Here is a 14,018-nt window from a genome sequence, read left to right on the forward strand (position 1 = left end):
CCATTGTTGTATTTTCAAATTATCTTCCGATTTCCAGGTTGACATAATATATTTTTTTGCTACGGCTAGAGCTATCTTAACAAATCTTTTTTGTGCACCATCCAAATCAAGTCCAAATTCTTTATTTTTATGTTACTTAGGAGGAAGATCTCTGGGTTTTTTGATATATTGTTTTCTGTAATTTTATTTAATATCTGGTTTAGATCTTCTCAAAATTTTTCTACTTTCTCACATGTCCAGATTGCATGAATTGTTGTTCCCATTTCTTTTTTACATCGAAAACATCTATCAGATACTGTTGGGTCCCATTTATTTAACTTTTGAGGTGTAATGTATAGCCTGTGTATCCAGTTATATTGTATCATACGTAACCTCATATTTATTGTATTTCTCATCGTTCCAGAGCATAACTTCTCCCATGTTTCCTTCTTTATCTTTATATTTAAATCTTGTTCCCATTTTTGTTTAGTTTTACCATTTGTTTCCTCATTCTCCTTTTCTTGCAGTTTAATATACATATTTGTTATAAATCTTTTGATTGTCATTGTATCTGCAATCACATATTCAAAATTACTTCCCTCTGGTAACCTCAGACTACTTCCTAATTTGTCCTTCAAGTAGGATCTCAATTGGTAATATGCCAGCACTGTATCTTGAGTTATATTATATTTATCCTTCATTTGTTCAAAGGATAATAATCTATTTCCTGAAAAACAATTTTCTATTCTTTTGATCCCTTTTTTCTCCCATTCTCTAAAGGAAAGGTTATCTATTATAAAAGGGAGTAACTGATTTTGCATCATTATTAGTTTTGATAATTGGTAATTTGTTTTATTCCTTTCTACATAAATCTTCTTCCAAATATTGAGCAGATGATGTAATACTGGAGAACTCCTACATTGTACCAATTTTTCATCCCATTTATATATGTGTTCAGGTATCTTTTCCCCTATTTTATCTAGTTCTAATCTAGTCCAATCTGGCTTTTCCCTTGTTTGATAAAAATCTGATAGGTATCTTAATCCGAACAATCTTGTTGAAGTAAAAGATCAGCTGTGATTGTATTGAATAATTTAGCAGGCACAGGAAATGGAAAGCTCATCTTCTATTTCTTATGTAGAATTTGGAGATAAATATGTTTGCATTGAATTAGACATTAAATAACATTTGCCCCACCTTTTCCAGGTGTGTTTTCCTCAAACTGAGGAGAATCGCTACTTCTTGTCCCTGCTCCTTGAACCACGTAGCCTCCTCGTCCTGAAAGATGACATGTACTTGACGTATCTGCATGGAATCAGGCCTGTGTCAGAGGATATAATCACAGAGAAAGTCGCAAACCTGAACTCGTGTAACTCAAAACTTGGGGCTATTTTAACAAGAACTAAAAGAGTATCTCTGACTGTTCGTTATGTGCCAAAAGTTTTAAAAACTACCATACTGCTGGGGAAGAAGAAATGAGTTTTATCTTCAAAGTTAAGGTCTGAGATTCTCCATGATTTATTTGTCTGCATTCCCATCCTTGCTCCCCAAACTTTTCTCATGAGTGTGACATTATTAGTGGTTATTCTGTAGTTGGACAGCACGGTGTTTTATAGAGCCATCCAATCTCCTGATTAAATATCAGTGAACTAGTTTAAATATCCTCTCTTTAATGTTACTATGGACGAAACCCTCCCCTGATTTACATCCACTGTGATTATAAATTATTGAAATAAATTTCTTCTCTGATATCCATAGTCTAAAAAAACTGTTGGTGTGTCACTGGTCATACATTACAATAAATAAATTTATTCTGTCAATGAGTAAATATGCATCACCATTTTACTTGTTTCTTCTGAACACTGTCTTCCAACACAATTTATGCCTCTTTTAAGCATTTGTAGATTTTCAGCTCAAGCAAGAGAATCTTCTGTCATTACTAACAAGGAAACACTTGATGCTATCTCTGAGTGACAAAGTAGGAAAGTGTAGTGCCTGTGAACTGAGTTGCGACTTAGCTCACAAATTGGCTGGCGAACGTGTGATTGTGAGGGTCCTGCAGGGACCAACAGCTGTCGTCCCACGTGACCTCCTGCAGGGCGGGAAACAACAGGCAATGGCGGGAACGCCGTCCAGTCGGAGAATGGCACTGTGATGACGTCACTCCTGTTGTGAATATAAACAGATCTGGCAGTGTAATAAATCAATCTTCAACATCGACTTGACTGTGTGTGTGTCGTTCTTACTCCACACTTTATGTAGCGCGCACGCTACATTGGTGACCCCACCAGGCCCAACCAGCAGTGGGACCCAAAGATGATGGACCAAGCAGCTCTCCACACGGCCTCGCTAAAGCTGCCAATGTTCTGGGTGTCGCAGCCACACGTGTGGTTCAAACAGGCCGAGGCCCAGTTCCACCTTTGACAGATCGCTGACGATGACACCTGCTGCTACTACGACATAGTGAGCTCGCTCAACCAGGACGCGACAGCAAGGATCATCGATTTCCTATGGTAGCCTCTGGAGCAAGGCAAATATGGAGCCCTCAAAAGAGGTATTAACCCACATTTTTGGACTATCACTGTGTGAGTGCGCCGCCTGTTTGCTGCACTTGGATGGTTTGGGGGATAGGGCCACATCCACCCTCATGACTGAGATGCTCACACTTGCCAAGGATCACAGGCCTTGCCTGCTCTTTACGCAGATTTTCCTGGAGTAGCTGCCCAAGGATATCCGACTCATGCTTGCAGACGCGGACTTCAGCAACCTGAGGCAAGTCGCAGCCTGGGCTGATGTGCTCTGAAGAGCGAAGAAATAAAATGCGCCTTGGTGGAACAGATTGCCAAGCCCCATCTCCAGCCGGCAACAAGACCACAGTAGACGGACTAAGTGGATTCCCCCCTACCCAGCCATATTGCTATTGTCATCAACAATGGGGTGCGGGGGCCACTCACCTTGCATGTTTCTGGGAAATGCCATGGCCATCCGTTGTTAATGGCTGTGGCAGTTGGCCAACGAGACAGCCTCATCCACATGTGGAACTCTCTGTCGGGAAGGCGGTTCATCGTGGATAATAGTGTTGAAATAAGTATCCCTCCCCCCCCCCATGGTCTACGATATCTGGAACACCAAGCCAGACCCGGCACCAAGAGCAGCAAACAGCACCTCTATGCGAACTTGGAGAACCTGCACTGTGCCCCTGCAATTTGCTGGCCACCGATTTAAGTGGACTTCTATTGTCACGACAGTTGCGCATCCGCTCCTGGGAGCCAATTTCCTGCGTCCCTACTGCCTGCTGGTAGACTTAAAAGGGCGGTGTTTGGAGCACGCCAGAACTTTTCAGACGATGCCCCTGGGGGGGAAGCCAAACTACTGGTCCCCCCACCTTGGCTTTATCTGATAATGCCTGTGCACACATCTTGGCGGAGTTCTCTGCAATCATGGCGCCACATTTATGCTCCACTGAACCGAAGCATGGGGTAAGGCACCACATCCTCACTGAGGGCTCCATGCCAGGGCGTGCCATCTTCCCACCCCTCCCAAAAAACTTGGCCTCACCAAAGAGGAATTTAACAAAATGGAGGAGTTGGGGATAGTGCGGCGGTTGGCCATCCCCTGGGCCTCACCCTGGTCCCGAAGGCAGCAGGAGGGTGGAGGCCTCAATGAGGTCACCACAGTGGACAGATACCCCGTGCCCCATATCCAGGACTTTACCGCCAGCTTACAATGGGCACGAGTGTTTTAAATTTAATCAGAGGTTATTATCAAATCCCCAAGGCAACCCAAGGACATACCCACAAACCAACCCCTTCGGCCTGTTTGAATTCACGTGGATGCTCTTCGGGCTTAAGAATGCTGCTCAGACTTTTCAGCGGCTGATCGACGTGGTGGGCTGGGACCTCACATTCACAATCATCTACTCGGATGATATCCTTATTGCTGCAACCATTCAGAGCACATGGCCCACCCACCTCGGACAACTATTCACCTGTCTGCATGAGTTTGGGATGACCATCAACCCCACTAAATGTCAGGTTGTGCGGGACACAATTGACTTCCTGGGGTATTGTAGTGACGGGTATGGGGCAAAACCACTTCCCGAGAAGGCGGATGCCGTTTGGCCATTCACAGAACTTAGCACCATGAAGGAGCTGCAGGAGTTTGCCAGTATGATTAACTTCTACCATCGATTCATACTGGCAGCAATTCAGATCATGCACTCTCTTTTTGCACTGATGACAGGGAAAAATAAAGACGTTGCCTGGGATGAGGAGGCCCCAGAGATGTTCCAGAAGGCTAAGGACGCTCTGGCTAATGCCACCCTTCTGGTTCAGGCACTGACCGCCTTCACGGTGGACGCCTCTAGCACAGCGGTTGATGGAAGCCCCTGGACGACTTGAGCAGGCACCTCTGGACAGTGCCTTTGACTGGGAGCTATTGATGCTGTACCTGGCAGTCAGGCACTTCCGATACTTCCTGGAAGGCAGACAATTCAAGGCCTTCACAGACCACAAAACACTAACTTTCACCTTCCACAAAGTGTCTGACCCGTGGTTGGCCAGCCAGCAGAGATCCCTTTCCTATGTGTCCGAATTTACCACGGACATCCAATACATCACTGGCAAAAACAATGTGTGGCTGATGTACTCTCTTGTCTCACCATCAAATCTGTCCATGCCCTATCCCAGGGCATACATTATTCAGCCCTAGCAAGGGCACAATACAACAACCCTGAGATCCTGCGAACAGGACTGTGCTTTCTGGCTTGCAGCAGGAGGATGTCGACATCGTCCCCAGCAACCAGACACTCCTCTGCGATATCTCCACCGGAAAACTCCTCCACATTATGCCAGCAGCATGGAGACATAAACTTTGATGCGGTGCAAACCTGGTGCATCTGACCATCGGAACTACAGTAAGGATGGTTGCCAACAGGTTTGTCTGGCACGGGCTCCATAAACAGGTCAGTCAGCAGGCCAAGACTTGCACGCTCTGCCAGGCTTCTAGGGTGGAAACTCACACTAAAGCACCTCCCCAGACTTTTGAGCCAGTGCAGTGTAGGTTCAGCTACATCCACATTGACATCGTGGGGCTGCTACCAGTTTCCCGTGAGGTGAGATAACTCATCACTACAGTTGACCACTCCATGTGGCGGCTGGAGGCAGTCCTGATGGCTGACATGACCTCGGAGACCTGTGCCATGGCACTAATCAACACCTGCACGTTCAGATTCAGAGTCCTGGAACATCTCACCTCCGACAGCGGAGCGCAGTTTACCTGGGGACTTTGGGCGGCACAGGCCAAACTGTTGGGAACCCAACTCCACCATATTACCTGCAGGCCAACGTATTGGTGGGGCAGTTGCACAGACATTTAAAAGCGGCCCTGGTGGCCCGGCTGAAGGAGCCCAACTGGGCAGATGAACTGCCTTGGGTCCTTCTGGGGATGGGCATCATGCCAAAGGATGACTTTAATGCCTTTGCAGCAGAAATAGTTTACAGCGCACTGGTAATCCTGGGGGAGTTCTTGGCCTCTGCCAAGGATCCAGAAACCCTCATGGTTGTACTGAAACAGCTGAAGGAAAGACTGGTATCCTAGCCCCTTCACTTACTCAGTGCCAGGCATCCAAGATCCAGACCCACAGCTCTTTGAACCAGCATGTTATTTGTTCAGCCACGTGCATTTAGACATTGTTGGGCCCCTACCTATATCCAAAGAGGCATGTTATCTGTTGACAATGGTCGACTGGCTGACCAGATGGCAAGTGGCAGTGCTGCTTACCTGAAATCTCTGTGGAGCCGAATGCACGGGCATTACTGAACACTTGGGTGGCATGTTTTGGGGTCCCCGCACACTTAACATCTAACAGGGGAGCCCAATTCACTTCCAGCCTGTGGACCGCTTTAGCAAATGCCCTGGGACCCAACTCCACCATACCACAGCATACCACCCGCAGGCCAACGGGCTGGTGGAGAGGTTCCACAGGCACCTGAAGACAGCCCTGATGGACTGAATTGGGCCAACGAACTCCCTTGGGGCCTGGTTGGCATCTGTACTGCTCCAAAGGAGGTCAGCAGCGATCAGGGGGAGGAGGAATGGCTGGGTGGGTGGAGGGTGAAGAGAGGGGAGAACTGGAAAGGGGAGGGGAAAGAAAAGGTGAGCTGGTCACAGAAAGCAGAGAAGTTGATGTTAATGGCATCTGGCTGGAGATGGCCCAGATGGAAAGTAATGTGTTCCTGCAATCTGGCTGGCTATGGACAGATGTGCTTCCCCTGCTACCCACCCACCCATCCCTCCTCCCCCTGATCACTGCTGTCCCATCCCTCCCTTCTCCTCCTATCATCTGATAAAATAGGAAAGGATGACCATTGTTTTGAGTGAAAAATGTTTAATGAAGAACATTCCAACTGCAACTTCAATAAACAGTGAGCAAAGAGCATTGCTTATCACAATGTGGTGATATTTTAATAATTACACAAATGGATTGGATATATCGTTTGATGGTTGAATGAATGGAAACCCTGGCAAATCTCTACAGACGTGTGGTGGAAAGTATGCTGACTGGCAAGTATGGGGACACCAAAACCCCCTTAGCGTAAAAAGCCTGCAAAAAGTAGTTGACACAGCCCAGGACATCACAGCCAAAACCCTCCCCACCATCGAGACCATCTACAGAGATCGCTGCTGCCAGAGAGCCTCAGCGATCATCAAGGATCCACATCACTCAGCACTCGCTCTGTTCTTGCTGCAACCATCATAAAAGAGGTGTCGGTGCTACAAGACTTGCGCCTTCAGGTTCAGGAACAGTTGATCCCCCTACACCAGCAGACTCCTCAATGACAAACTCAATCAGGGACTCATTTGCACTTCAGTGATTTTTTTTAACCTCTCTTGCACAGTCAGTTTGTTTACATTTATTTATTTGTATGCATGTATATGTTGTGTACAGTTTTTTTTGCACAACTAATAATACTGCCTCACCAACCAGAAAATTAATCTCGGAGTTGCCTGTGATGTCATGTGTGTACTCTGACAATAAATCTGAATGATTTGGGTGCAGATTTTTTTTTAAACATCAATTACCCAAATAGTACTGAGGAGCTGTGGGAAATATGGAAAGTCGGCTACCACTACCTACAATATACCAGGCAAAGAAAATATGGAATAACTCAATCAGCCACTTTAAATAATCCAAGCTTCATTTCATACGCAATTCTAGTTATTAAGTATATTTAGTTTGTATATTGTTGAACCCATTGGATTTACTTAATTTTATCTTGCATTCTTGCAGTCCTAGAATTATAGTGATGTTGTGTTTGACCATTTACTGCAGGTGCACATATATATCAACGGTCTTCAAGGGAGTTTGAGTTGCCAAAAAGGACGTGCAAATGAACGTCAAGGACAGAAAGCATATTTCAAGGAAAGGTAAAAGTGCTTGTTCATCAGAAAGTTGTTCGGATATCAAGGATCAACATAGAATTCTGATGGAAAGTGCTCACATCTTTCAATTTATGAGATAAGTTTGCAAGAAAGTGCACATTGTCACCTTCTAAACAAAATAAGACCTAGAAACAGTGAAGATATCAGATAGTCTTTTGTTTCTCTTTAATTAACAATTCTTATATTAACACACTATGACAAAGTTCACTAATGTACAATTCCAAAACAAACTAATTTATGCTTCAATTTGTAGCATTATGCTGATACATTTCATATGTTCATCGTACATCAAAGCAATAGACTCTATTTGATAGCCTGGTGAGACAGAGTATATAGATATGTTTTTGGGAGATAAATTGGGAAAGGTTTGTTAGAGTAGGTAACATACAAACACTTTAAAACAGATCTTATTTGAAATACTGGAGCTCTGCCCATGCTAGACATATCGGCTACACAGCTATTTCAAGAGCTTTGAAGAGTGCTCAAGAGACTTCACTAATAGATTGTTGTTTACCAAAGGCAACAGATGAAAGAGCATGCTGGAGCTGCTGCTGTCTGGAAGAGAGCTTGCTATTATAAGAGGGTCATGTGGTTTTGCAAGCAGAGAGAGAGAAAAAAAAACAAGCTTTCTCTCTGAGAGAGGTACAGAGAGGAATACACGCACACGCGCACACACACACACACACACACACACACACACACACACACACACACACACACACACACAGATCACCTGTACAGTGTTACAGCCAGCAGAAGTAGCTAGGACTGGAATAGGACAAGCTGGCAAGCCCGTTTGGAAGACGGCCTGATCAAAGCCCTTGTGGTTCATGCAAGAGGAGAGAACTGGCTGTCTAATGTTTCACTTGGAATAAGAGAAACAGAATGGAACTCTGTGGTGACCTGAAAGAAAGAGGTTATCATCTGGAGAACCCTGAAGGGGCAAGTTTCGTCAGCAAGTCACTGGAGTGGCTGATGGAAGTACATCATTTATGGATGTCCTGAAACAACAAATCTCTCTTTGAAAACCGACAAGAAACTTCCTGAGCTGTAACCATTTACCTCTCAAGCACCAAAGCCTGGTGAACTTTATAATGTTAAATTCTGTGCACAGTATAAGAATTGCCTGCAACCAGTGAACTTGCAGGAATGAGAAGTGAGATTGGACTGTGAACCATCAAGAACTTTTCTGAACTTACACACACACACACACACACACATACACACACACACACACACATATTACATACAGGTGCGCTTAGAATTAGAAGGGGGTTAAGTTAGTTAAGTTAAAGTGTGATTCTGTTTTCATGTTTAAAGATAATTAAAAGCAACATTTGTTTAAGTAACCATTTGTCTTGGTGAATATCTATTGCTGCTGGGTTTTGGGGTCCTCTGGGCTCGTAACAATGGAAATGCTGGGAGAGTTTTCCTTAGAGTGAAGGTGGTTGGAGGGGTGACCTTGTAGAGCAGGGGTGTCAAACTCAAATTCACGGAGGGCCAAAATTAAAAACTTGGACTAAGTCGAGGGCCGAACTAAATATTTATTGAAAATTTTCAACAACATCTGCATATTTTCTCTTCTTTCAACATATGTAATGTTAAACTTTTTCTTATTAAAATAAATGTTTAATAATAGTTTTGGATAAACTCTTTCATTGTCATTGTCATTGGCCCATTTCCTTTGGAGATCTGAAACCGTGCACATGACGAGTCAATGAGGGATGATTAAAGCAGTGGTCTTCAAACTTTTTCTTCCCACCCACAGACCACCTTAAGCAATCCCTTACTAATCACAGAGCACCGATGGCACAGGGACGCGAGTGGAAAGAAAAAGGTTGAGAACTGTTGTATTGTGGTAACTCCACATCTGATTAGGTTAATTGTTAGGGAAGTGGTCAGAGAAGGACCCCCTCCCACCCCAAGAAAGGCTTAAATCACAGGAACAAAATAAGCTTCCGTCTCACTGCTCCCAATCTTACACACAGTCCTGATGTGGAATGTGGGGTCGCAGCTCCACGTTCACCCGAGTTCAGGTGCTGTCTGTGTGGAGTTTGTACGCTCTCCCCTTGTGTTGGACCAACAGGTCGGTCGCCTGACGAAGGCACCCGAACCCCCCGTTGAAACGCCAGCATCCGGGGCGGTGGAGGAATTGGCTGAGAAGAGCACGTTGCTCCCACCCCCTCCCATGGTTGGAGAGGGATTAAACTGCGATCTCACGGCACCGAGCTCGTCTCCAACAAAAGGAGCGGGAGGCAGGGTCCGCCACGCACGGAGCGAGAGGGAAGGCATCGCCAACGAGATGTTGTTCGGTCCGGCGTCGCCGCTGAAGCGCAGACCCAGAAGGGTGGTCCCCAACTCCAGCCCCGTCTGTGTGTCCGGGAGCCGGGCGGGCTGAGTGCGGCACTCCGATCCCCGGGATTCGGGACTCTGAGATCCCTCCACACCTCCAGCGTCTTCATTTTCACCTTCAGTGTGCATGCGCTATACTGGCGCGGCAGCCATCGGGCCAACTCTAATATATATTTAATATGATCTTGCGGGCCAAATATAATTATATCGCGGGCCAAATTTGGCCCGCGGGCCAGAGTTTGACATGTGTGTTGTAGAGGATTATAAAATTATGAGTGGTCTAGTTAAGGTGGCTAGTCAATGCTTATCCCTGGGTAGGGGAGTTTAAATGAGAGGGCTTGGGATTAAAGTGTGAAGGGAAACCTTTAAAGGGGACGTGTGAATCACTTTTTTTTCCAATCAGAAGCTGGTCGCTATATGAAACAAGCTAGTTAAGGAAGTGAGAGAGATGTTGCAACATTAAAAAGATATTTGAACGGCTTCATGGATCTTTCTCTAGATTTTGGCTGCTGAGGACACACAGGCAAGTGTTGGGGAGTTGGGGGCTTGTTCAATGTGGCAGCATTTTATTACTAAAGGCATCAGGAAGCACCCATAATGCTTTATCCTTGAGGAAATCAAATTAACAGACATTTTCCTGCTGCCAGTGCTAGCTGGAGGGGTGGATTCTGCACAACAAGCGTCATTTCATTTTCCAATGATTCATATCAGTACAGCAAGTTATGCAAGCTGCAGAATCCAGCTGTAAATGTCATTGGTCTAAAGATAATACTCTGGTGCCTGCATCTGCCCAGGGGTATACTGGAGTAAGCACCAACCAGCTGTGCAGATGAACCAGGTCAAGTTATTCGAGGTGTTTACTCTGAGAAAATTAAAGCTGTGTATTACTTCCACTTTATGATTGTTGATGCAGTCTTGGGGCGAGCACTGCTCCTCGTGCAGAAATCTATAACCATCAAAGTCGTCTTGCTGGCATTCTTGCCCTGACATTAAGCCTCTCCTTTCTCCAAGTCATGAGGTGCTCACAGAAAGGCACCTGAGCACAATTTTTTTTGTTTCCCCCATGACCTACCTTATTTTCTTATCTTTCCCTCCGAGGTAGCCAACGATGACAAGCCGGAATAAAAAAGATTCAAAGGTGCGAGTTTAGATGTGGGATATAATAATGATTTTCTAATTTTTAATGACAGGAATTGCTAACATTCATGAGATGTCCCAAGTAACTTAGCAAGAAATAGCATAAATTTCGTATACATGGGGTATAACCAGAATACCACTTTGAAGCGGTGAGATATCAATATCCTTGCAGTCGACAACTGATTTGAAGACAAAGTTTTGCAGAAGAGTGGTCAAAAAAAAGGGAAACTTTCCATTCGAGCCAAGGATGTTCCCAGACATATTCTCGGACCTGCAAAAGCACCAAGATGTTCTGGAATGAAAAATATGCAAGCACCATCTATAGTATTCAACTTCTTAAAGATACAGTGAAGCCTTGGAGATGGCTTTTTTTCCTATTCTACATGAATAGCCAAAACCTCCAGTTACTAGTCAAATAATATAACTAACATGCTAACATCCTGCTCCTGTCATTTGGATTTAATCTACAATCAGACATGGGCTGGGTGAGCGGGTAGGGAGAAAAGGCATTAAAAGTCATAAGTATGTACCTACTGAAAACACCATGAAACTCACACTTTTTTTTGAAGGATCCATTTTCAACAAGGAAATTATTTGGATTAAACGATTCTGGTGTCTCCCACTGGCTGGTCTCTTTCAGGACGGAGGAAAGTAAAGGAAGCACAATGTAGCCTCGATAAAGGAGCAAATTTAAACATAGTAATGACCAAAAGTTATATTAGTGACATATAAGAACAAAATTCAATTTAACATCTACATTGCTGATCCAACAAGATCAGCTGTGAATTACAGCTCTGGACTGAAAGCAGATCTTGTTGGATCAATCATGGTGTTGTTGAATTGAACTTCATACCATTGGTCTCCTAATGAAAGAAAGAAACTGTCAACCATGGCTGCCATTCCAGATCAGCATCTGGAAAATGTAAAGAGCAAGCTGGAAAGGTTGCACAAGGGATGAGGCGCCCTTCATTGCGATGCCTTTCACTGTGGAATAACTAGTGTGGTCCATTAACATGGCAAATGGTCATTCAAACAAGATACTCAACAAAAGTCAGCGTCTTCAAACAACTGTTGAGAAATTAGAATGGAACGAATTAAAAAAGAAATGACCTTGACCATGTCATCTGAAATTCAAGAAGCTATTTGAAAACCGTATGATTGTGATGTTTGCTAATCACTAACAACATTGAATTTGTGCCCACCCCGAAGTCCAGTATGCATTCTCACTGCGCATGCTCCCACCGGACTCCAATCCGCGAACCCACCGTGCATGCGCCAACCCAAGTGTTGCGCGTGCACACAGGAATCGTGATAGCCTCGCCCAACCTACAGACCCTGGGACACCGACTGACAAGGTAATTACGTACATTTTGGCTCTTGCATGCCCTATATCCCTGTTATGGTTTGTCAAGTACAACGTCATCCATGTAAATTTTATAATTTTTAAAATTTTCGGTCGTATGTGTAGATGGACGTAAGTCGCAAGACGGGGAATATCTGTACTATGAAGTTCCATAGCTCTCCCATATTCTTTCACTTCTTCTGACTGAAGATTTAGAAAGAGGTGACTCTGTAGGACTCTAGAACAGGTGTTGATTCAAACTCTGCTCTAGAGTTGTTTGAGCCCTGTCTAATCAAATGTCTGCTCTTCTGACTCTACGAAAGATCCAATGATATTATTCACTAGGAAGCAGAGGCTTCACCTGAAACCTTGGAGAGTATTCTCCATTATCCCCAAACATCAAAATCCGAGGAGTTTGGTGTGTTTTTTGCACAATACAATGGCTACCACTTTTCTCTCAAATGACATTGGATATTTATTTTCTGGATTGGTGTCACAAGAAACAATACAACTACAGTATAATGATCATTATAAAATCTTTGATTCTGACCTCTGGTGTCAAATATCCTCTGAATTCCACGTCACTCGTTGCCATGTGTGGGATATTAATGGGAATAATGTCAATATGTAGGAACATAGGAAGTAGGAACAGGAGAAGGCCAAAAATGGCCCATCGAGCCTGCTCCGCCATTCAATACGATCATGGCTGATCTAATTTATGACCTAACTCCGCCTACCTGCCTTCTCCCCATATCCCCTAATTCCTCTGTCACTGAACCTAGTGTATAAAAGCATCAGTGTACAGCATTTTTGCTCGATCCTCATTCACAGGGCTCCAATTAGATCCAGTCGCCTCATCGATCTCACATTGAACTTCCTCTGTGGGAATCAACATTAGTTATGTAACATTTATTTTAACGTAATTAGTTCACAATCGTTGTCCAACTCATCACATGTTGGTCAATATTACATCATCTGGCTTCAAATTTAAACAATGGTCTGTCCCAGTCACCAGGGTTCGTATTCGACACTGTTGGAGAGTGAGGTAGTCTAGAAGTTGATGATTTTATTTGCAGCAGGAAGTCCCCTTCCTTGCAAGGTGGCGAATGAAAGGGTTGTTCATATTGGGATGAGACCAATTGACAGATGGGGTGGTTGCAAGTTAGGAGAAATCAAGAACAATTCAGAGGAGCTGTGAACATAGTCGTGGTGACAAAGGTCACACGACAGGTGATAAAGGAGGAGGCTGCATGACTGAGACTACAGATGTAAAACAGGGGGACTGATATTTTAAAAGATGTGTTCTTTGGTAGAATTCACATGCATTTGCTGCCTTTGTCAGAAGCTGTGGAGATGTCAAAGCAGCTGAGTAAATGAAGCAGAAGGTACTAAGCTCACCTATGGCGAAGAGACTGTTGTTTAGGGTAAGAAAACAGCAGAAACTTTCAGGTGGCAATCAAGAAGGCAGTTTGTCCTTCAAAGTATTATGGTTCTTTAGTGTTAGAAATGTACAAAAGTTTTCCATTATCCTTCCATAATGTCTCATTGACGATGGAAATGTTTTGGGAATCCAGTAGGTGTTCCACTCTCAGCAAGGATATCCAACCTTTCCCCTGTTCTTGCAAGGACAAGTTTAACAAACCGGGTCCAGCCGATCTCATGTTTGTTAATGAAATGGGGCTTGGCCAATGTCAACTTGGACGTGTCATTGCCCTTTTGCACTTTGCGAATGTTGCTCTCTGCTTATCCAAACGTTGTCTGTGTT

The 14,018-nt window shown here is 44.3% G+C and overlaps 1 protein-coding gene across 5 annotated transcripts in view; it reads left to right on the forward strand.

Annotated features, from left to right (window-relative positions):
• Positions 1-14,018, forward strand: part of alkbh6 (alkB homolog 6) — a 59,944-nt gene that overhangs the window by 20,126 nt on the left and 25,800 nt on the right. For 3 of the 5 annotated variants that reach the window (XM_069908965.1, XM_069908960.1, XM_069908961.1), the window contains one exon: positions 1,186-2,185. In XM_069908965.1, coding sequence (XP_069765066.1) covers positions 1,186-1,458 — 273 coding nt within the window. In that variant the 3' untranslated portion in view covers positions 1,459-2,185. Of the gene's footprint in view, positions 1-1,185; positions 2,186-7,312; positions 7,408-14,018 lie in introns of those variants that run through there. The other 2 variants (XM_069908963.1, XM_069908964.1) reach the window with 2 other exon arrangements.

The sequence above is a fragment of the Narcine bancroftii genome, chromosome 13 (assembly GCF_036971445.1).
Source record: "Narcine bancroftii isolate sNarBan1 chromosome 13, sNarBan1.hap1, whole genome shotgun sequence".
Lineage (NCBI taxonomy): Eukaryota > Metazoa > Chordata > Chondrichthyes > Torpediniformes > Narcinidae > Narcine > Narcine bancroftii.